The 21,799-nt window shown below is 43.6% G+C and overlaps 10 protein-coding genes across 10 annotated transcripts; 7 read left to right on the top strand and 3 right to left on the bottom strand.

Moving 5' to 3' along the window:
* Positions 1-174: 174 nt before the first annotated feature.
* On the top strand, positions 175-1,098 carry Bfra_010471 (putative methyltransferase domain-containing protein; the record flags this gene model as incomplete). Its single annotated transcript, XM_037340804.1, has 2 exons — positions 175-922; positions 974-1,098. The coding sequence occupies 2 exons, from the start codon at positions 175-177 to the stop codon at positions 1,096-1,098; spliced, it is 873 nt and encodes a 290-aa protein (XP_037186447.1).
* A 1,018-nt stretch (positions 1,099-2,116) lies between these two features.
* Positions 2,117-3,545, top strand: Bfra_010472 (putative transcription factor c2h2 cys6 protein; the record flags this gene model as incomplete). Its single annotated transcript, XM_037340805.1, has 3 exons — positions 2,117-2,250; positions 2,317-2,734; positions 2,787-3,545. The coding sequence occupies 3 exons, from the start codon at positions 2,117-2,119 to the stop codon at positions 3,543-3,545; spliced, it is 1,311 nt and encodes a 436-aa protein (XP_037186448.1).
* Positions 3,546-3,813: 268 nt separating this feature from the next.
* On the top strand, positions 3,814-4,761 carry Bfra_010473 (putative methyltransferase domain-containing protein; the record flags this gene model as incomplete). The annotated part of the gene is made up of 2 exons (XM_037340806.1): positions 3,814-4,555; positions 4,616-4,761. 2 exons carry the CDS (start codon positions 3,814-3,816, stop codon positions 4,759-4,761), a joined length of 888 nt encoding a protein of 295 aa, XP_037186449.1.
* Positions 4,762-5,098: 337 nt separating this feature from the next.
* Bfra_010474 (putative membrane dipeptidase protein) lies at positions 5,099-6,544 on the top strand (the record flags this gene model as incomplete). The annotated part of the gene is made up of 6 exons (XM_037340807.1): positions 5,099-5,165; positions 5,224-5,380; positions 5,443-5,740; positions 5,791-5,867; positions 5,922-6,011; positions 6,076-6,544. 6 exons carry the CDS (start codon positions 5,099-5,101, stop codon positions 6,542-6,544), a joined length of 1,158 nt encoding a protein of 385 aa, XP_037186450.1.
* Positions 6,545-6,597: 53 nt separating this feature from the next.
* Bfra_010475 (putative gliotoxin biosynthesis protein) lies at positions 6,598-7,458 on the bottom strand (the record flags this gene model as incomplete). The annotated part of the gene is made up of 3 exons (XM_037340808.1): positions 6,598-6,897; positions 6,986-7,121; positions 7,172-7,458. 3 exons carry the CDS (start codon positions 7,456-7,458, stop codon positions 6,598-6,600), a joined length of 723 nt encoding a protein of 240 aa, XP_037186451.1.
* A 218-nt stretch (positions 7,459-7,676) lies between these two features.
* On the top strand, positions 7,677-9,451 carry Bfra_010476 (putative mfs transporter protein; the record flags this gene model as incomplete). The annotated part of the gene is made up of 2 exons (XM_037340809.1): positions 7,677-7,907; positions 7,964-9,451. 2 exons carry the CDS (start codon positions 7,677-7,679, stop codon positions 9,449-9,451), a joined length of 1,719 nt encoding a protein of 572 aa, XP_037186452.1.
* Positions 9,452-9,835: 384 nt separating this feature from the next.
* Bfra_010477 (putative nonribosomal peptide synthase -like protein) lies at positions 9,836-15,974 on the bottom strand (the record flags this gene model as incomplete). The annotated part of the gene is made up of 2 exons (XM_037340810.1): positions 9,836-15,276; positions 15,332-15,974. The coding sequence occupies 2 exons, from the start codon at positions 15,972-15,974 to the stop codon at positions 9,836-9,838; spliced, it is 6,084 nt and encodes a 2,027-aa protein (XP_037186453.1).
* Positions 15,975-16,384: 410 nt separating this feature from the next.
* Bfra_010478 (putative cytochrome p450 protein) lies at positions 16,385-18,199 on the top strand (the record flags this gene model as incomplete). Its single annotated transcript, XM_037340811.1, has 6 exons — positions 16,385-16,582; positions 16,639-16,770; positions 16,828-16,918; positions 16,969-17,037; positions 17,099-17,924; positions 17,992-18,199. The coding sequence occupies 6 exons, from the start codon at positions 16,385-16,387 to the stop codon at positions 18,197-18,199; spliced, it is 1,524 nt and encodes a 507-aa protein (XP_037186454.1).
* A 254-nt stretch (positions 18,200-18,453) lies between these two features.
* Positions 18,454-20,112, bottom strand: Bfra_010479 (putative glucan -beta-glucosidase protein; the record flags this gene model as incomplete). The annotated part of the gene is made up of 1 exon (XM_037340812.1): positions 18,454-20,112. The coding sequence occupies one exon, from the start codon at positions 20,110-20,112 to the stop codon at positions 18,454-18,456; it is 1,659 nt and encodes a 552-aa protein (XP_037186455.1).
* A 583-nt stretch (positions 20,113-20,695) lies between these two features.
* On the top strand, positions 20,696-21,629 carry Bfra_010480 (putative mfs multidrug transporter protein; the record flags this gene model as incomplete). The annotated part of the gene is made up of 3 exons (XM_037340813.1): positions 20,696-20,819; positions 20,999-21,192; positions 21,297-21,629. The coding sequence occupies 3 exons, from the start codon at positions 20,696-20,698 to the stop codon at positions 21,627-21,629; spliced, it is 651 nt and encodes a 216-aa protein (XP_037186456.1).
* Between the last annotated feature and the right edge of the window lie 170 nt (positions 21,630-21,799).

Raw genomic sequence — 21,799 nt, forward strand, 5'->3', positions numbered from 1 at the left:
AAGATTATGTCATGCCATCTGCGGCACATTGTTCGTCAAATTTAGAAATAGACCACCCTAGCACCTCTCCAATGTTGAATTCCTTCAAATTTAAATAAAATTTCACGCTACTCTTCCTATTTGAAACATCCTGAAGTTATTTTCAACAACTTATTTGAGACCAATTTTGACAAGATGAGTTCCTCAATTGCAGCTGATCAAGCTGATCCCCAGCGCATCGCTCTTTACAAGGGGATGGAAGCTAGACAGGAGAATGAGTACGAACGTTTGCGCAAACAGCATGAGCTTCATATGACAGCAATGGACAGAGTTCTCATTAGAGCACCTCTTCCAAAAACAAAACCAATTCGTATCCTCGATTCCGCAACCGGCGATGGTCTTTGGATGGTCGATGCCTTGAAGGAGTTTCCGGAGGCTTCTTTTGTGGGAACCGATATCTTTCAGAAGCATTTTGAGCAGATCCAAAACTTGCCAAGTGCGATCACATTCAAGGTCCAATCAGTAATGGACGAATGGCCTGTGGAAGACCAAAATGCCTATGATCTTGTCCATCAGCGTTATTGTCTCGCTATGTTCAACCCGGAAAAGGAATCGGCAATAGTGAAACGGCTTTTTGGTTTAGTCAAATCAGGTGGCTTTATCCAATTGGTAGATGCAGATCTTGTATCTTACGATGGCGGAGAGGAACATCCTGGTATGACAAGAATGATGAATTACATGCAGCGAGGGTTCACCGAAGCTGGTATGAACCCTTCCCCAGGACCATCTATCGCGGGCTGGCTACGTGAGTCGGGCGCCGTCGATATACAAGAGAGAGTCTTATCTTTCCCAATGGGGTGCCAGGCCGCCACGCTTGAAGATCAGATAAGCACGACGAATAATCTTACCAATATGATTGATAACTTTGCCATGATTGGATCAAGTAAGATAAACAATTCCGGCATAGGTGATTTTCAATGCTGACATCTTACAGAAACCCCAAACTATTGGTACACACCTGAAGAGTTTAAGTCCCTCAAAGAGGCTGTAGTTAAGGAGATGGCGGAGATTGGCAATACATGGAGGTTCTGGGTGGTGACAGGTCAGAAACCAATCTAAAGTAATCGAAGCTTTGAAAACAATAATGTTGCCCGCGCGCTAGTGTAATCGAGAAACATCATGCACGTCAGATAATACAACATCAATTAGTCATGATCCTTGAGGTATTTTTTCATGCGGTTCTGCTCCTTGACAGACACGCGGCTCCATCGTTGACTTGTGGCACATTTCTCTGGGCGTACTAAAATATGACTTGATGTCTTCAAGGAATTGTACGAAATTGTGCAAATTGAAAAAATAAATCCTAAGCGCCCGTTTGGCTCGACCCTTGCATAAATATTAGGCTATGTGCGTATAAGTCAAAGTGTGCACTTTTCACTACAATTATTGAAGTGTAAGAGTGTTTGGCTAGTATAAGTACAAACATTCGATTCAAGGTAGTAAGGTTGATAAAATTGAAGATATAAATTATTTGAAGGTAGTGAGGCCAAATCTTTTGCGAACTTAACACCTAGAGTATCCGGCTTTCTTATTGGTCACAATGTCTATCGGTGGAATCTTGATGATATTATCCATAATGTGGAAGGTGCTCCTGTATATTACTCGCTTGGATCATCCATTATCTAGTAAGCATTGCCTATCTTTGTCAAATCAGGTTATGATAAATGTCCTGCAAGGATTCCGAGGGTGGTAATTGCGACGGTAGTATTTTTGTGGTGTGTGAGTCACGAGTAGTCTGTGGCCGGATAATCTTTACGAATTTCTACATTAGGCAATACCCGCATCTCACTCCCCGCGTTGTGCTCGGCAAATGCTACGGGGTTGATTCTTCAAAACGTTACTATGACCGATCGTGTAATTCTACAATTACTTCTACTTCTGCTGCAACATCAAAATTTCCTACCAAAGCAGTCCTGCGGCGTGAAAATTAGTCCTAGTGCCGTCGTATTGTGATGGCATGACATTGAGATATGAGATGTAGTGATTAATTAATACTGTGTGATGTTCTCTCTTCTCACGTTTCAATCATCATTTTGCATAACCTCACAACTGATCATCGCTTTAAACTCGCCTGTAGATGCCGGAACAACCACAGCCACAGCCAGAAATGACTGAACAGAGCGCTAAGAGATATAGAGCCGCTTGCGACAGATGCCACAGTGCCAAAATTCGATGCACGGGTGGAAATCCTTGTATAAAGTGCCAAAAAGAGTGAGTATACTTGATCTCACCCCTGTCAATGAGTTGAGATTCTAGAGATTAACAAATGTTGAACAGTAGTGTTTCCTGCCGCTTCAGCGTGCGTGCCAATCTAGGTAAACCAAAAGGTAGTTTGAATGCGAAAACAATAGAAAAGTTGAGAAGGCTTGTCGATGGATCTACCACAGAGACCGAGGAAGTTCAGCACGCGAGAATGATTCTCGCTTTGAGCAGAAATGGGCGTTTAAGAAGCGAACGCTCATGTAGCATCGGCTCTACAGTTGTCTTAGCTCAGTCTCCCGAGTCCAAGGGGTCTGAGACATTGAACGAAATCACGGAAGTAGCAGAGAAATCACCAGATCCGTGTGATTTTAGAAGCTTCGAAGATCAATCCCAAGGGGCGCTCGACACGTCTTTGCATCAACAGTACCCAATGCTTGACATGGACTTTTCAATCACGCCAGATATCAGCATGTCCGATATCATGGAACAGTCTGTATGGTTAATCTCGAATTGAGTCTTAGACTTGTACACTGACCACTTTGTAGCTTGATGATTTCTTGGATCCTTCCCTGAGACATCTGCTGTCCCCACCAGCTACGCATTCACCAATTCATAATGGCATGAATTCCGACTTCTTGCCACTTGGGCATAAAGATAATCAAGATCGACTAGAAGCATTTAACTCCCTCGCAGCCGCATGTATACGGGGCCCTTTAACACCCACTTCTTCGACACTTGTAAGCTTCGAGAACGCTGGAGGATTAATAAGTCTATCACAGAGAAACAATGATTATCCGATACATTCTTCAAGATCTCCAACGAAATCGTGCAGATGTATGCAGAGTCTCATAGATTGCATGGGTCAGCTTCGGGCTATAGAGCAACGAGAGTCGCCAGTGGGAATAGAGGCAAAACTTCACCATAGTCAAAATGTTCTCACAACTTCTTCGGCCACTCTACAATGTCCCTCATGTTCTTCCGATCCCCAAACTCTTCTTTTGTCCTCAATTGTTATGACAACCATGGTTCATTGGGCGGACTCGCTGGTTTCTCAACGAGAGTTTGCTCAATTCACGGTGAAGTACGGGGAGTATACTGCGTCGGACGAAAATTCCACAATAGTAAAGACAGTCTTAACGGCCGGCGTGTTGGCGAAAAATACCGCAATAATTGACAGTTTTCGAGAAAGAATGGAAAGTTTCAAAGGAGAGGAACATCAAGCACAGTACATAAAATTGCAGGTAGATAGTCTCGCAAGCTTACTGAGCGAGGCGAGGATGAGATTCAATGCCTCGAGTTTATAATTTACACCAGAGGATATATTGAATTTGCCTGATGATTCGTTTGTTGCCATTGTTCTATAGGTTGAGACAATCTCACAAGCGGACACTCTCTCGGTATAATAAATGTCGGTGAGTTTTTGTTTCGCCAGGAAAGCAATAATCACCGAAGGAGGCGGGGAAATAATCGCATTGGTATTATGCCAAGTTCGCGATTCGATACTTTAAAGTACCTATATATATGTTACACATAAAATGGATTCGGAATTGCGATAAATAATCAGAAACAATCATGGACACTACTTCCACGACTGGAAATGGCCCCCTCAATGAAAAGGATACCTACAAAGGTCCACGGCACACGGGAGAATACGAACGCCTCCGAATTCAGCATGAGCTAGTCAAAGCCAACATGGGCGATAAACTTGTGCTCGCGCCTATTGATTTCTCCAATCCTCATCTTACGGTCCTCGATTCAGCCACTGCTGACGGATATTGGTTGACAGATTTGGCACAGTCACTATCCCCAACTTCAAGACTGATAGGGGCCGATATCTCCCCGCAGCATTTTCTTGGGGAAAACCCAGCTAACGTCGAGCTTATTGTTCACAACATCTTCGATTCTTGGCCCGAAGACTATCAAAACTATTTCGATTTAGTTCATCAAAGATTCGTACTACCAGTTTGCAATGATGAAAAGAGTGTTGATGCAATCGGTAAGCTCTTCGCCTGTGTCAAGGCTGGTGGATACATACAACTTCACGACGGAGATATGGAAACAATTCTCGAAGGCCCTGAGTACCAAGCTATGCAATCATTCCGCGATACGATGGCAAAAGCTTGGAAAATGATGGGGCACAATCTCAGTCCCGGTCCAAAACTTGTGGATTGGCTGAAGCAAGCCGGTGCTACCGAAGTGCACGAAACTATCATTGTAAATAAATGTGGACCACTTGAGGAGGATGAAGCACAGAGCGAGAGAGCTATTTCGGTACTTCTCGCTCTACTTGATGGTGCTCAAGTCCTTCTTGGTAGTGAGTTATTCTACTATTCTAGGTTCATTCTATTCCAGCGTAGACTAATATATCAAATAGCATTACCAGGCTTCCCATCAGCGCAAGAGCTCAGCCAATTAAGAGTAGACTTGGAGAAGGAGTTGAGAACAGTAGGGAATTGCTGGCGTACTCATGTTGTTGTTGCGCGAAAGGATCCCCAGACTGAAGTTCATGCATCATTATAGGAATCGAGTATCAACTAGTGGAGTTTTGAAATTAATTCATTTTTTCTGATATTTATATTTGAAATCAATGACAAGAGAAGTCGAACTCTCAGGGTTCAAGCCTAATTTACTGCCGCGCATGGCCGTGCTGGTTGTCTGTGGTATTCTCGCGAGCTGTGCAAATCCTTTCGGTGCTTAAATTGTCTTATTTTCTCGCATGGAATAGTAAAAAACATTGTGTAAATATAGGCGCCGAGTCGGATTCCAATACGAAACCAAGCTAGTTGTAAGACTTTCCCATTATGCCCAGAATTTGTCCTGGCATTCATCTCAATCCTTTCGAAAATTATCATTCGCCATGGCCTGTTTTAGCACCGAGAACCTCAACGAGGCACTTGATATCTTGAATTCCGTGCCACTTATCGGTAAGAGCGGTCACTCATTGCCACATTGAAAGAGCCTAACGCGTACTGGTATTTGTAGATGGCCATAATGATTGGCCTCATCTTATTCGAGCATATTATCAAAACTCTCTGGATGCACGATTTGAGCCACATAAAAATCTGGCAGGTCATGTTGATATTAAACGACTTATACAGGGAAAATCAGGTGGCGCATTCTGGAGTGCTTTTATGCCTGAGTAAATTGTCCATTTCTTTCCTTGAGATGCTGTATGAGCTAATAAGCTGATGCATTAATTAGTCCACGAACAGACGATGATACCAATGAAAGTAGCTCTTTCGAGGCTGTCAAAGACACATTACAGCAGATTGACTTGATCTATCGATTAGTGGAGCTTTACAAAGAAAAGTGGGAGATTGCTAATGAGGCAGATGATATTTTGAGAATATTCAAACAGCGCAAATTCGTCTGTCTCATCGGCGTGGAAGGTTTGCACCAAGTTGGAAATAGCAGCAGTGTCTTGCGTATGTATCACAAGCTAGGAGTTAGATATGTGACTGTTGTTCATGGCCAAAACAACATGTTTGCAGACAGTGCAGTATGGTTGAATCTAGATCATCTGACAAGCACTTGCTAACGAAAGCGAAGACGGCAAAAGCGCCTGCCCATGGAGGATTGTCTGAAGCAGGGAAGGCAATGATTCGAGAGATGAATCGGATAGGAATGTAAGTAAACTGCTGAGCGCAACAATCGAAAGAAATGTTATAACCAGATGTTAGGCTAGTCGACTTATCACATGCGAGTAATGATACAGTATTAGACACGTTAAAGGTTTCTACCGGACCCGTTGCCTTTACTCATTCTTCATGGTAAGTATCGTAACTGAATTCAATTGTTGCGTAATATATTGGACGGTAGCTGACAGTGATACAGTCAAGGAATTGTGGCAAGCGGCCGAAACATTAGTGACGAGGCTTTAGATAGAACTAAAGTCAATGGAGGAATTGTCATGATCAGCTTCATTCCCCCTCTCAATAATGTCGACCCCGAAGCTGCTAGCATTAATGATGTTATCAACAACATAATGTACGTTGCGGAGAAGATAGGATTTGATCACATTGGTTTAGGATCAGACTATGACGGAATGTTTAAAGCCGTAAAAGGCTTAGAAGATGTCTCGAAATATCCACACCTTGTGGCTTCGATGCTGAATAGAGGTATTTCAAGAGAGAACGTGGAGAAGATCATTGGATACAATCTCATTCGCGTTTTGAAAGAGGTAGAAAAAGCAGCTGCATGCTATGGAAACAAAATACTCCCCCTGGAAGATGAGGTTAAACCACTGTGGGATAAAGAGCTTTGCGCTTTAGTTAAATCAGTATATCCAGAAGCAGAATCATAGTTCAAGAGCATATAATTGAAATGAATTTTTACGTTAAGCATTGGAGACCATAGTTAACGCCCATCACCACGGCCCCATAAAACCCCGTGAATATAGTCGTGATGCGCCCACATGAGCGTAAGTAAACAGTCAAATCCTATCAGAAACCACCTTGGTACGTGGCCCGAATCGCTGCGGTATTTACGTACACCTGTTTGAATGAAACGACTAACTGGATGCCATACTGCACCGAACAGCCATCGACCAAGAAGCCACCTCTTTGTTTGTATAGGTTTAAAAGTAGGGTGCTGAAGAAGCATATCTTGGTAGTGCTGGGGAAGATGATGCTCACTTGCACCATTAATCAACAAGGTCTATAGGTAAAGTCAACCCATGATTCAGAGATCAAGATCACAAGAAAGCAAAAGCCAAGAATAGAATGGTTCTAGCTATACATCTTACCAGATATCGCGGAGAAGGAAGGGCTTGGGCGCCATACGCCACAGGCCGCCGAGGAACTAAAGTATACACAGAAAGATTGGATCCATCGCTGAGAAGGCTTACATCAATCTGAATTGATCGATAAGCGATACCTCCACTTGCCATATTTAGTCAAGCGCGAATTGGGAATGGAAACATTCGACTTACCCCTCGCTCGCTATTAGTCGACTGAACTCTTTCTCAGTGAGCAAGTACGAAACGCCGTACACAGGCTCTTGGTCCACGTCAACTCGTTCACATATACCACCCATCGCTGGCTCCGTATATGGAATTCCAGGCACATTGAAGCATAGAGAGTAGGTCTCCGAACAAGCGACCTCCACGCGGCGCGGGTTTAGATCGCCGCGTTTCATCATGACAGAGAGTGACATGTTGGATCCATAGGAAAAGTACCATTTGTCTGTACTCGAGTCGAAGAGATCTACACCGGCCATTTCTAATGTGATAATTTCCGGTGCGAATAAATTTTTGTGCGTGTTTGTGATTTCTGGCTGAATGGGGTTTTAGCCAACAAAGTACTCGCCGATCGGAGTTCTATTTTGGCAACCCCTGGACATTGCGTGCGGCGTGAAAAAATACCCATGTTTACTTGCATTCGTCTTGTAACTCTTGTTGTCAATCTAACAAAAAATCCAGCTCATTTCCCATCGAAATGTCTAAGCAGGAAGAATCAAGAATCTCCCTAGAGCATTCACATCAAAAAATGCCACCTGATCAAAGTGAACAGAAAGACGCCACTGAAACTACATCGCAAAGACCAGTCGCTGCTTCTCATCACGATGATGAAAATAACCAACAGCATCAGCCGCATCAATACCCTGACCCGCTAAGGTTGTCTGCTATTGTATTTTCACAATGTATGGCAGTGTTTCTCTGCGGTTTGGTACATATAACTACCTACATCCTTTCAAATCTCTCATCTGACTAGTCTAAACACAGGATCAAACCATTATTGCGACAGCCGTACCAAAAATATCCGATGATTTTCATGCGCTTGGCGATGTCGGGTGGTGGACATCCGCCTACCTGCTTACCACTGCAACATTTCAACTCTTTTACGGGAAGATGTACAGTCTTGCACCAGTGAAATATGTATACCTCGGCGCTTTGTTAGTATTCAATATTGGCTCGCTCATATGTGCAACAGCACCTAATTCTATTGCTCTCATTCTTGGGAGAGCTATCGCTGGAGTCGGCGCTGCTGGACTTATGTCAGGAGCAGTTTTGATTCTGGCACAATCTGCACCGCTAGAAAAGCGAGCAGGTCTTCTCGGCCTTGTTACTGGGATGTTTGGGTTGGCCAGTGTCGCTGGACCCTTTATTGGCGGAGCTCTTGCTGATAAAAGTACTTGGCGATGGTGTTTCGCGATCAATCTTCCCCTCGGGGTTCTTACTATGGTTGCCGTAGCTTTTTTTGTGAACAAGATCTCCAATCCAAGTACAGCAGGCTTTTCTGTTCAAGAAAAGATAAAACGATTTAACCTCCCTGGGATGATCATGGTTCTTGCGTGCTTGATATGCCTCATTCTAGCACTGCAACTGGGAGGCTCGAAGGACCCTTGGAATAGTGCTCGGGTCATTGCGCTCCTTGTTGTGTTTGGGGTTCTTTTCCTAGTTTTTCTCTGCATGGAGAAATGGCTGAAGGGATCCCAGACTGTATCAACCGCAATCGTTAAGAGTAGAAGTCTGTGGTTTGCAGGATTATTCGCTGCATGTTCATCTGCAGCAATGTTCGTCGCCGTTACATATCTCCCAATATACTTTCAGGCTATCCGGCACGCATCCGCGCTCAGATCAGGTGTGATGCTCACTCCGCTTATTCTTGCCTTCATTGTTATGTCTGCTCTTGCGGGAGCTCTCACGAACATGATTGGCTATACAAACCCAGCGATGATCACAGGAGCTGTACTGACATCAATTGGTGCCGGTCTCCTCACCACATTTGATGTTAATACAAGTTCATCAGAATGGATTGGATATCAAGTCCTCTTCGGATTTGGCATAGGATGTAGTCTACAGCAACCTATGTTGGTTGTCCAGGCGGTGTTACCAAGTGAAGATGTCCCATTTGGTGTGGCCTTGATAAGTCTCTTTCAAATGGTTGGTGGTGCAATATTCGTGGCGGTATCGCAAAGTGTCTTCCAAAATGGGTTGGTGGATATACACACGGTGTTTCCGAACGTCGAGACGAGTACTCTACTGCAGACTGGCGCAACCAATATTCCGATGTTATTTGATCAAAGCCAACTTCCACGTGTGTTGGAGATATATAGCAATGCTGTTGTTAACACATTTTATGTCGCCCTGGCATTAAGTTGTACATCTATCATCGGGGCTCTAGGAACAGAATGGAAATCGATGAAAGGGGCTCCCGCGGATGATGGATTGGTGAAGAACTCTGAATCATTGGAAAAGCCATCGAAATGAGTTGTAGAGAGCGAATTGCGATCAGTTCGAATGAAAAATGAATCCTTTTATCCTTTTTCAGCTACTTATGTACTCATACTCATTAATGCCAATATTCTAATTTATGTAACAGATCAGAAGTTCACGATGCAGAAAGTCTTTTGATAGTTTAATAACTGTGCTGTGCTGTGCTGTATTTCCTGTGTAGTGGTTTGGGCCGCCGTAGAAATATGTCAGAGCAGCCGAGGTTCCTAAATTAGAGCGATAGACGGTCTTTGCAACTCCCCAGTCAGTCTACAGACATCCTTCACTATCGGCTCATTCTCCCTCGAACATATTAGAATCCATAAAGATACTGAATAGCTATTCATTCCATATACCCTATATAGTATGTGTAACTATGATTCAGGGAATTTCCTTTCCAGCCAAAGATTCCAACGTCTCTAGCAAAATACCAGAAAGAGCAGTGATCTCTGCGGAAGTGACCATATTTGTGGCATAACTTATCAAACATACCATTCTCATACTCTCTTCGAAGAACTCTATCATCAAAGGAAACTGTACTCCGTCTGACTTTTTAATCACATTGGAAGCTTCGATCTCAGGTATGACAAGATTGCTTCCATGTGAATCTTCTTTCTTGTGAAATATGACCATGACGTCGAATAAGTTCTCTGCATCCATCAGAGATGCAAGTTCGCAATAAGGCACAACATGAGCTAACGCAGATTTATAACTAGCTTGGACAGAGTCAACGAAGCTCTCAATATTATAAATGTTTGTGCTGCTGCAATCGATCTTAATTGGCACGCGATCTAGGAAGGTCCCCAAGATATTATGCGTCTCTGCTTCCATTCGATTGCTGTATGGGATACCGAGGACGACATTATCTACATAGAACAGCTTTGAAATGGCAATTGCACATGCGGCGAGATAAGTACCGGATACGTTATGCGGCGAGAGCCTCTCACTTATGTCCAGATACTGCGACGCCCCAGTGGCGATACCAGATGAGAATTGCCAACGTGGAAATAGCTGCGGGAGTGGCTGTAGAAATTCCTCCCAGAATTGTTTCGTTTGGCTATTTGACAGCATCGAAGGGCTTTGGGGGAACCAGCTGATCCAAGAGTTATACGATGGATCTGACTTGCCCAGATCTGATCGAGGCTGTCGGTATTTCATATCGATATAATTCCGAGATATCTGGGTCAACATGATGTTTAAAGATCTTTTGTCTGCGATAATATGATGTGAAACGATTATCAGAATGGTCTGATCGTATTCCTCCGCCACGACTGATCGAATGAGTTGATCGTTAGACAAGTCGAAAGGCGCATTGATTAGATTTCCAATGGACAACTCATTGGCGGACTTCAGAATCTTAGTTGGGAGTACATCCTCGGAAACAAATCGTTGTAAATGGCCATTAATGGTTTTATATCGAGTTCTCAACATGTCATTCGTGGAGATGAGAGTATTTACAGCTTTAGCGAGAAGCGTAAGGTCCAGACTTCCCCGTAGCGCAAGTTTGCACACTATATTGAAGCTCGAAGAAGATGGTGAAGTGACCTGGAGGCTGTGTATCTCCTGTTCCAAATAAGAGACAGCACTATGTGGAGCTAAAAGCTTCCCATTAAAGGCACGAAATGCGCGCCTCCGATCATGCGTGCAATATTGCTCAAGCGTCGCAGCCAGACTTGAGAGTGTCGTGTTACAGATCAGAAGCTGCAATGGTATATTGCAGGCCAACATATCCGACAGCTTCTGTAATGCTTTGATTTGCATTAAAGAATTGCCGCCAAGCATTGAAAAATCGTCACCTGTCCCAATCTCAACGAAATCGCTCAGATTGAGAATTTCTTTCCAAATCCTCTCGATCAACTTTTCCATTACAGTGCTAGCCCTTTCTCCATTTGATTGGTGTCCATTTGATATGATCAGGTCCCGGAGAACATTTCTGTTGATTTTTAGATTCGGACTAAGTGGCAAGCGGTCCATTGCAAATATTCTAGTAGGCAGAGAGTAATACGCCAGAATGTTCTGCAGCTCACGTTGTATGGAACCAACATCCACAGTTGCAGGAGTAGCAAATGCATAAATGTTATCATTCTGGACTACTGCTGCTGCACCTGTTGCCAATCTGCAAACTGACATAATTGCTTGCTCGACCTCTTCAAGCTCGATACGGAATCCCCGAACTTTGACTTGATTGTCTTCTCTGCCCAAATACCGCACCTCTTTTGATTCTGTCCATACTCCAATGTCTCCAGTGCAGTACATCGTCTGTCCAGGACAGAATGGATCGCGAACAAACCGAAGGCAGGTTTCCTCCTCATTGTCAAGGTATCCCTGCGAAACCGACAGTCCGCTGATACAAATCTCTCCTGGTAGCCCTATCGGTACTGGTCGTCTCTGAGAATCCAGTATATAGCAAGCAGTTCTTGGAACAGGTTTGCCGACTGTTGGCTCTTGATTTCTCCGAAGACTAGCGATGAGAACGACGATCGTGCACTCACAAGGCCCATAACCATTGTACAAATTACGACCATTTACAGCCCACCGATCTACAAGCCCTTGGGTAACTGCCTCTCCGGCAAGAAATATAGTATCAAGATTATTGAATTCCTCAGTTACAAGGCTTGAAAGCAAGGATGGTGTTGCCATAGTAGCGTCAACTGTGGTGAGATGTGAGAATGGATGCGCCGGATTTTTTAAAACTAGGGTAGCGCCATAGCAGAGTGTGCCGAATATCTCAGCGATGCTGACATCGAATCCGACCGATAGCATTTGTGCATTTCTTCTCCCAGGTTTAGAATGCAGCCTCGACTCCGGGGATGCAAGATAAGATAAGATCGGTCCATGGCTTGCTTTGACTCCCTTAGGATGGCCAGTCGAACCGGAGGTGAAGATCAAATAAGCAGCATCACTGGGCTTGTTTTTTGTTTTCAATCTTGAAGTATTGAGAAGTGGCTCTTTGATAATACTTCTCAAGAACAAGGTGCGGGTTCCAGCGATTCGCAGGCTTTCGCCGTAGTCTTCGTAAGGGATTATATATATCATTGCCTTTGCCTGTCGAATTATTTGTCCTTTTCGCTTTGCCGGAAGCTTGGAGTCAACAGGTGCGTAAATACCACCGGCTTTCATGATAGATAAGACGGTTACAATCCATGACAAAGACCCATCACTCAAAGTTGCCACAACATCATTCGGTTTAATGAATTTAGCAAGATATGTTGCAACATGATTAGCCCTATTTTCCAATTCTAGATAGGTGAGTGACCCATCATGCGACTCAAGTGCGGAGAATTGTGGCCACTGATCTGCTGCCTGCTCGAATGAGTCTTTTAGGGTTTTCATATCATCCAAGTAAGGTCCGATCTGTGGTGGATACACCAAGCTATCAACTTCTGCTTGATTCATCATTTTGTCGCGGACATGCAATGTAGTATCGGTCGACTGGTCGATGATGCCATGAATAATGTTATGAAAATGCTGTTGCATCCGTTTCATCAGTGCCGGTTCGTATTCTTTGGTGCTATACTGAAACTGTGTGAACATTTCACCTTGATCTTTTCCAATCGAGATGGTCAACCCGGATTCCACAAAGGATTTATACTGGAACTTCCATGTTCCAGAATTGATTGGACATGGGATCTCGGGTAAATCGTATTCTATGGCTACAATTGGATTCAACAGCCAGGAGTTATCACCTGGAATAGATTCAAGATAATCTGCCGCAGACCATTGTTGGTCTATGATTTTCAGCAATCTTTCCTGCACATGATTAAGCAAATCCATCTTATTCGTTGAGCCACTTAAATCCACGGGAAAGGGGCATGTATTGATGAGTGGGCCGACGGTGTTGTGAATAAGAGGCACCGCTAAGCTGCGTCCTGATATGACTACTCCAAAATTCACCTTGTCATCAGCCAAATAAGTTCGAAGAAGTAATGATAAAGACGCATAAATGATAACAGGGACTGACACTTTCAGTCTTCGAGAGCTTGCTTCGAGGTTTGCACAAGAGATCCCGAGTTTCAGGACCTCATCGGGAAATGAAATCAATTCATCTTCCAGTCTATTCATATCAGGCTTTGATCGTTTTAGACTGTAGGTAGGGGAGTGGCCATGGAAAATGGTTTTCCAAAAGTCCACTGATCCTTCACGCGTTTTCTCAACGTACCGACTTCGCTTATGAACGAAATCGGAGAATTTTCCAGGGCAGGAGAGTGCCTTTCCACCAAGTACTGCTTTCAGGTCTTCCATCAATATACTCATAGACCAACCATCTATCTGGCTATGATGTACAAGCCACAACAAATTGAAACTTCGTTTGTGATCTCGAATTACTCGAAATGCATTGACAGGTTGAAAGGCATGCCCGGTGCACGGAGTCTCAGGTAGAGACAACAGCTCATCCGATACGTTACGGATAGTAGATTCGATATTTTTGCTATGGCTCGAAATCTCGATCCAGTCAATCTCGCTTACTTCAGAGGTCGCTTGTGTGCCTTTGAGAAGATCGAAGGTAGTTGAAAATATAAGGTGCCGCTTTATTATCATTTCCCATGCTCTCTTCAAGCGACCAGCTTCTAAGACTTCGCAGTCATCGCATGATATAGAAATAAGTAGATAATTAGCAAGTGGCTTACGCAGACATGCTTTGATCATGCTTGATTGAACTACCGTCATTGGAAATTCAGTTAATTGATGTGAAAAGCTGTCCATTTTGCTTTCATCTTGCGATGTAGTGATTTGACTGGTACCAGTGTCAATAGCGTGGACCAACGAGGCTGTGAGGCGGAGGCTTTGTGAGGAGAATAGATCCACAACAGATAGAGTCAAGTTGTGTTTATGTAAGTATGATAAAAGCTTCATGGCAGACAGAGAATTGCCTCCCAGGTCCCAGAAAGAACTTTTGGGACAAATTTTACTCTCAGAAATACCAAGGGCCAGCGCGACTCCTGATATTAATATTTGCATTGTTGTTCCTCTTTTGTTATCTATCTCTTGGGGTTCTGGAACATCTTGCAACTGGCTTCTTAGGTATGGTATATCTACTTTTCCATTGTGTGATAGAGGGAGAGAATAGAACGAGTGAAGGATGTCAGGGACAAGGAACGTATCGTAATGTCGTGCTAACCAATTGCGCACTAGGGATGGCTCAATTTTAGGCGCAATAAAAGCCACCAATCGCCCTTCGTGCAACAAGGCGATAGCAGCGGTAACACCTTCAAATGCCCTCAGTGCAGGTACCACTTCAGTCTCTAGATTTATCAGGAACCCTCGATTCTTGACCAGGCTATCTTGTCGTCCTAGAAAAATAATACCATCTCCATCAACATTTCGACGGCCAAAGTCACCGGTGCGGTAAACTCTTATTCCTTTCCAATTGATGAATTTTTGTTTTGTCATATCCTCATTCTTGAAGTAGCCAATCGCGAGTCCTGGGCCGCTAATGCAAATCTCACCCTCAGCGCTTTCCTCGAGATTCTCATCGAGAAGCAGAATTCTGCTTCCTTCCATGGGGCTGCCCAATAGTATTGGCTGATCCTGTAACACCTCAAAGATGCTAGATGAGATTGTTGTCTCGGTTGGGCCATAGGCATTAAAGATCTTTCGATCTGGTCTCCACCATTTCTTTATTAGAGTGTGATTAGGTGATTCTCCTCCTAAAAAGATAGACTTGATGTTGGTGAAACTTTCTGGATACTGGATTGTCGCTAACACTGATGGTGTAATGGGCAGTATATCACATGTCTTCAAGTCGTCTATAAATCGAGTTTGACTAGAAAGTACTAGCTGACCACCATTGCATAGAGTGCTAAAAAGAACTCCAGTGCATGCTTCAAAATGTTAGCGCTGCACGCATAGACTCAAGTGATTGGTGGCACAACATACCGTCAAATCCAATTGAAAACAATAACACCACCTTATCCCCTGGCTTTACGTTCATATTGAAAGGCTTGGATACACCACCTTGCTGCACATAGTTGAAGAGGCTTGCATTAGAGATCACTACCCCTTTTGGCACTCCTGTCGTCCCAGAGGTAAAAATGATGTACGCGGGGTCCTCGAGGTTCTCATAACCCACGTGATGATACAATTGACTTTCTCCATTCCTTTGGCCTAGGGTTGCTTCAATTTCACTCTTCAGAACCATGTTGTTACTCACTATTGTCCCCGTCTCAGACTCTGTGCTTATCATTATATCCGCGTTGATAGTACTAAGAACTATACGGATCCTCTCAGAGCTCCAGGTGATGTCCATGGGAATGTAGCAAGCGCCAATTTTGGAGATCGCTAAGAGACACACCACCATTAGTGAGCACCTCGATGTAAGAATTGGCACCTTGTCTCTGGTTCGAACGCCTCTGTTGTAGAGAAGGGTCGCAATTCGTGTGGATTGCGTTTCCAGTTCAGCATATGATAAAGTGTCGCCGTTATAAGATAGGGCAATACTGTCAGGATGAAGATTGGCATGTTGAGAGACCAGATTGCAGAAGGACTTGCAGTCTCCATAACATCCGGGATCTACTTGCATGATCATTTGGTACAGTTCTCGAACAATGTTTGACGGTAGGGTACGGGAGATTGAACGAGAAATAAATGAGGCGAGCTTTGTCACTGGATGTACTGAATTGCAACTACATGAGAAGGGTCACTTTCAGTCTTACATAGATGATTTGTAATAGATGGGCACAATGAATACTTTCAAATACACATACTACAGTCAGATCTGCATTCCATCATCCGATAATGATTTCTCCATGGCAAATGAAATCCCACTACCCAAAATCGTTTCCGGCGTTCGTGAATGTTTCGGTGTTTCAATTCGAAATAAACGCCGAGAGGTACTAAACTAATTGACTGTCTGACAGGAATTTTGAATGTAGCTCATTGTATCTTCAGTAATTCATAGCAATCTTTCAAACTCCTCAGTCTCTGTCGGCCATGATGCAAATTAATCCATGGCTCTCTTTTGTCATCTGTGTTGCCATCGTCGCCTTCATTGCGGTCCGGGTAGGAAATGGTCACCCCACATACCCCAGTGTACCAAAAATTACAAGGGGATTTCTGAAATCTTTGATTGACTGGGAACCGACTGCTTTTTTGCGTCTTCAGGATTATGAAGCTGAGGGATACAAGAAGGTAAAGTTTCCATATGGAAAAATGCCAGGCGAGCTGGAAGCTGACCATTGCTGAAGTTCAATAAACATGGGCTTCCATTTGTGGTTAAACTGTTTGGAGTTGATGCTATGATTATGCCCCCGAAATATTTACCTTCACTGAAGAAATTCGATCGTCATGCTTTAAATTTCGCTCAGCACCTCAATGATGTAAGTGTTTTTCTGTGCTCTCGGAACGAAACATACGAGCTAATCTTTGAAACTTAGAATATGCAAATGGAGGCTACTGTGGGCGATACTGCAATTGCCAATGATATGGAAATCGATTTAGTCGCAAGACATATGAATCTTAAAAGTAGTAAGTATCTTGGATGAAACACCATATTTGGTCAATCGTTGACTTCTCAGGCCCCATAATTGCGCTTCTGGCAGACGAAGCAGAATATAAGTTTAAGGATCAGCTGGGGGAATTGCATGGTTCGTGTTGACCTTATTGAATATTTTCAGGAACGGCGACTTCTTGCTAACTTCTCAAGAGATTACCAAACTTTTAATGCTTATAGTCTTTGTACAAATCTAGTGCATCACATCTCTAGCAGGGTACTTGTAGGAAAAGAATTCTGCAGAGATGCAGAATATACCAAGGTGTGCCAGAAATATACCATGACTGTGTTTATCAGCGGTGTGCTGTGGAACTTCCTACCACTTGGTCCGTTCCGAAAGTCCTTTTACTGGCTAGCCTCTGTGAAGTTCCGCTGGGATCTTCGGAGAGCCACAGAGTATATTGTTCCTGCTATCCAGAAAAGAATGGAACAGCGTACAGCACAGGTGATGGATAAACCCATAGATGTCATACAATTTGCAGTGGATCAAACGTTACCATCACACCGAGAAAATGATGCCAGACGACACGCAAAGCGTATTATTCATTTGAGTTTTGCTGGTACAGGGACATCTATTAGTCTGGTTTATAATCTGATCTGGAAGATATTAATGTATCCTGAATATCTAGAACCTCTGAGGAACGAGATTGACCTGTCTCTTCAGCAACATGAAGGATGGAATGACAAGAAGATGCTGAGTTCTCTGAGACTTTTGGACAGTTTCATTAGGGAGACACTCAGACATAACCCTGCAGCCTGTTTCTCAGGACAGCGCACGGCAATGGAAACGCTTACGTTTCCAGATGGCTTTACCTTAAAGCCTTTTAGTCGGATAGCATTCCCAACCGTCTCCACTAATATGGATCCCGATAATTATAAAGATGCATCTATTTTCGACGGCTTCAGATTTGCTGGACCGGAGTTCTCGTCACGGAGCGAAGGAAGGATTCATTCGTCTGCAGTAGACGAAAAGTTTCTTTCGTAAGTTTGTAGCTTCCTTCGAAATCCGATACCATGTGTGGAGTGACGTCTAACTCTTGGTTTATAGGTGGGGATATGGAAAACAATCATGTCCAGGAAGGTTCTTCGCAGTTCGTCTTGTGAAGCTCGTTTTTGGTCGGCTGATCTACGAGTATGATATTGAATGGGCATCGGAAATTAGACAGTCGCCCAAAGGGATGGCAATTGAAGGTACATTTCTGGCAAACATGGATGCAAACATCAAAGTGCGAAGTCGTCGCGCAAAGTCATTGTGACCGTAGGAGCCGAGAACTTTAGAATACTACGATCAATAGAAGGTTCAAATCGTTGTCTAAGATACCATGGCGAAGTTGGGATACCCCCCAAGAAAATTGGAACATAAGTTGGCGACTGGCGAGATCAAGCAAAATGGAATCCTAATAGAAATATTATACCGGTGGTCTAGAAGCTTTTTTGTGAAGACACGCAGCATAAGTCGCCATTCCCTATAAGCTTCAGCTTAACAATCTTTCTGCTTCCCACTTGAAGATCAAGCTATCTCAACACAATTCTCGAACTCTCTGACACCCCATCTAAACCCTTGTTCCAATTCCCACAAGAACTCTCCTCGCTCTCCAGACTCTATCAGTCGTTTTTTGATCCAAATTTCCAAGGATCCAAGTCTATCTGCTCCGCCCTTTTCTCCCCTCCATTCAAAAAATGCCGCTGCGTCCTCCCACCCGACTTTCCACCCCTTTTCATACAAGTCATGCCGAAACTCCTTTTCAGGATCTTCATGCGTCCAATAATCTACATGGTCCTTCACCATCTTCTGCATAATCTCATCCTTCTGCATTTCTGCCTTCATCAATTTTTCTTTGACTTCTTCCACAGACCAGCTCATATAAGCCGGAGCAATTATATTCCCCTTCTTAACCTGTTCCACAAACCCCCATCCTCCTCCATCCATCCACTCCATTTTCCATGTCCAGAAATAACTTCCCGCACTACACCCCTCCGTCCATTTGTTGCATTGATGCCGTCCGAATTCCCGAGTTAATTCTTCTTTCATAGCAGGTGGAGATTTTGCCCAGCTTTTCTCGTCAAGCACACAACTGTATTCGCCAATTACAATTTGGGTTTCTCCGCCAGATGAGAGATGTGTGGCACTTGGGCTACAATTAGGTAGTTCGCCGAGTTCAGTAGGGATTTGATGGATTAGCTCTTGGGCGCTTTGTGAGCGATGCTTCTCCGCAAACGTGTAGTACTTGTGTGTGTCAATGACGACGGGGTTGCTGGGAACCTTTCCAGATTTCCAGTCTCGTTCTTTGGTCCACTTCAAAGCAGAAGAGAGATCCCATGCATCACTTATGTAGATGGGCACTTCGGAGTCGATCTCGGAGATAGATTGAATGACGGAGGTGTAGAAATCATACATTCCTTTCTTCCCGGCATCCCAGCATGCTTCGTTACAGAGCTGAATACCGATGACTCCATCCAATTCCTTACATTCTTTTGCGATGAATAAAAGCGCCTTTTTCGCAAGCTCGAGGTTCTTTTTAGAACCCCAAAGTTCTGCTTTTCCGGTACTAGATCCCGAATGCATGTCTGTGTTTGCACCTCCAGGTAGAGCGTGGAGGTCCACGAGGACCCCCACTCCAAGTGCGCGAGCACGAGTGATGAATTCTTTAACTATCGTCCAGGAATTTTGATAGACGTCTTTGGCACTCTCAAAGGGTGTCCCAACACAGAATTGTGGTCCGAGTGTGAAATACCCGACTGGTAATCGGATACTGGTTCCTTTTGCCGATTTAGCCAACCACCCGAAAGCTTGATCGGTAACTGCGTTTTTCCAGTGTCCCTCCCATTTTTGCCGGGTAGCTTCCACACCATTGTTTTTAACAGAAGAAGTTACAGCGTCGAGCTCCGAAGACGCACCTCCTACAAATTTAGGGAAAAGCCATGGTTCGAGAACAAAAATTGAACCAAGATTGACACCAAAGTGATAACGATAACGGAGAATTTCACTAACAGTGGGCTGAGAGATAGTGGAGGGCCGAGATTGATGAATATTATTAACGGGGCGAGCAGAATCCGAAGGGGAAGTCTGAGAAGAGGATGAACCAGAACGTATATGATCCTTGGCTCTTTGAACGAGTTTCTTCATCTTCAATCGAATTTTTTTGGTACGACTGCTAAGTTCAGTCATTTTCGCAAGCTGAAGAGACCATCTTCTTTTATCGTCAGGAGCATATATACCTACATCATCAAAAAAGCAAGTTTTGTTAAGATCTACGGGACGATCGACATTGCTTTCATTAGGTATGCAAATTTGAGTCTTTTGCGGCAGTTATGTCTGTTGGTAAAATGGAAGCCAATCATTTCGATGATCTGAGACAGGGAGGCTCTACGTGGCCGAAAAAAACTGGCGGCATTTGACGGCTCTCAATGTCCCTGAATCATAGATCCATTTCAAATAATGTGTCAAGGTCTGAAACAGCCAAACAAAGATTCAGAAATTCTCTATTTCGAAAACAATATTTCGTTATCTTTATCATACAGCGAACCCACAAAATATAAATATAAATTCCTTCTAATTAGAGGCTGGTCAATTACTGCCTATCATTTCGGCTATGTAAAGTAGTCGGAAGTGGGGGTCCAAGCACGGTGTCGCTTATGTAACATTTGTATCTATCTCGGTACACAGAGTTTTCCCGATTCGGATTCCTAGATATTGCAATGCGCACATAGAAACTTGAGTGAATTTATTGACAAGACCTACAGTGTCAAGGATGCTGTGGTCTCTAAAATTAACGGCAATGCCTGGAATCAGGTTTTCGAAAGCTAGTGCTCGTTCAGCACCTACATCACGTGTGAGGTACCAAGAACCACGAAGATTTACTCAGGGGTACATAGGTTAGAGTGCAAGATACACACGACTTCCTGGCTCCTTATATTTAGCGATTTCGAGATTTACAAAATTGTCGAAACCTTTCCAAATGTTGTACCATCAAGTATGAATTAAATTGACACCAATGTCACCGTCGTGATGGCTACATCTCTCGAAGAAAAATCAAATTAGGATCCAAAAACAGTGGCCGAAGTGACGGAAGTCACAACCAATCATGTTGATGGTGCACTGCAAGAAACAATTCTCAAAAATATCGACGAAGCTATTATCGAAGGAAAACCCAAAAAGTTACTATCTTTCAAGCTTGCTTTTACAGGTCTCGCTGCCAGTATGTTTGTTTTCCAAATAGATGCAACGTCTCTTGGAATTGCCCTCCCAGTGAGCCCCTCTAGATTCCTCACCTCCTTATACCGCATCTATCTCAAGCTTATATCTTCCTGCAAAAGACTATAAGACTATGCTAATGCTCATTCTTCATTTAGATTGTAGCGGAAGAATTGCATGGCGAAAGTTTGCAGAGCTTCTGGGCCAACATGTCCTATACTCTGTGTGGTCTCATCATGCAACCACCTTGGGCCAGTATGTTAGATGTCTTCGGTCGAAAGACATCTTTCTATATATGCATTGTATTCTTTTTCATCAGCTCAATCGTTTTTGCGCTTGCAAAAGACATGAATGCCATTATCGTCGGTCGAGTGCTTCAAGGATTTGGCGGAGGAGGAATCGACGTGCTTGTAGAAATTATACTTTCGGATATTACAATATTGAAAGAACGTTCATTCTATCTTGGATTAATGGCAATTCCAATGCCGTAGGGAATGTTCTTGAACCGTCAATTGGAGCCATTTTTAGTAATTATGCAAGCTGGAGGTAGATTGGATGGGTGAACTTGCCAATATTAGGAATCAGCGCGCCTCTTATTGTTTTCTTTCTCCATTTACGACCAGTTGAGCTCGATGAAAAACTATCTGCCAACCTAAAAAAA

This window comes from Botrytis fragariae, assembly GCF_013461495.1.
Source record: "Botrytis fragariae strain BVB16 chromosome Unknown tig00000797, whole genome shotgun sequence".
In the NCBI taxonomy this organism is placed as follows: domain Eukaryota; kingdom Fungi; phylum Ascomycota; class Leotiomycetes; order Helotiales; family Sclerotiniaceae; genus Botrytis; species Botrytis fragariae.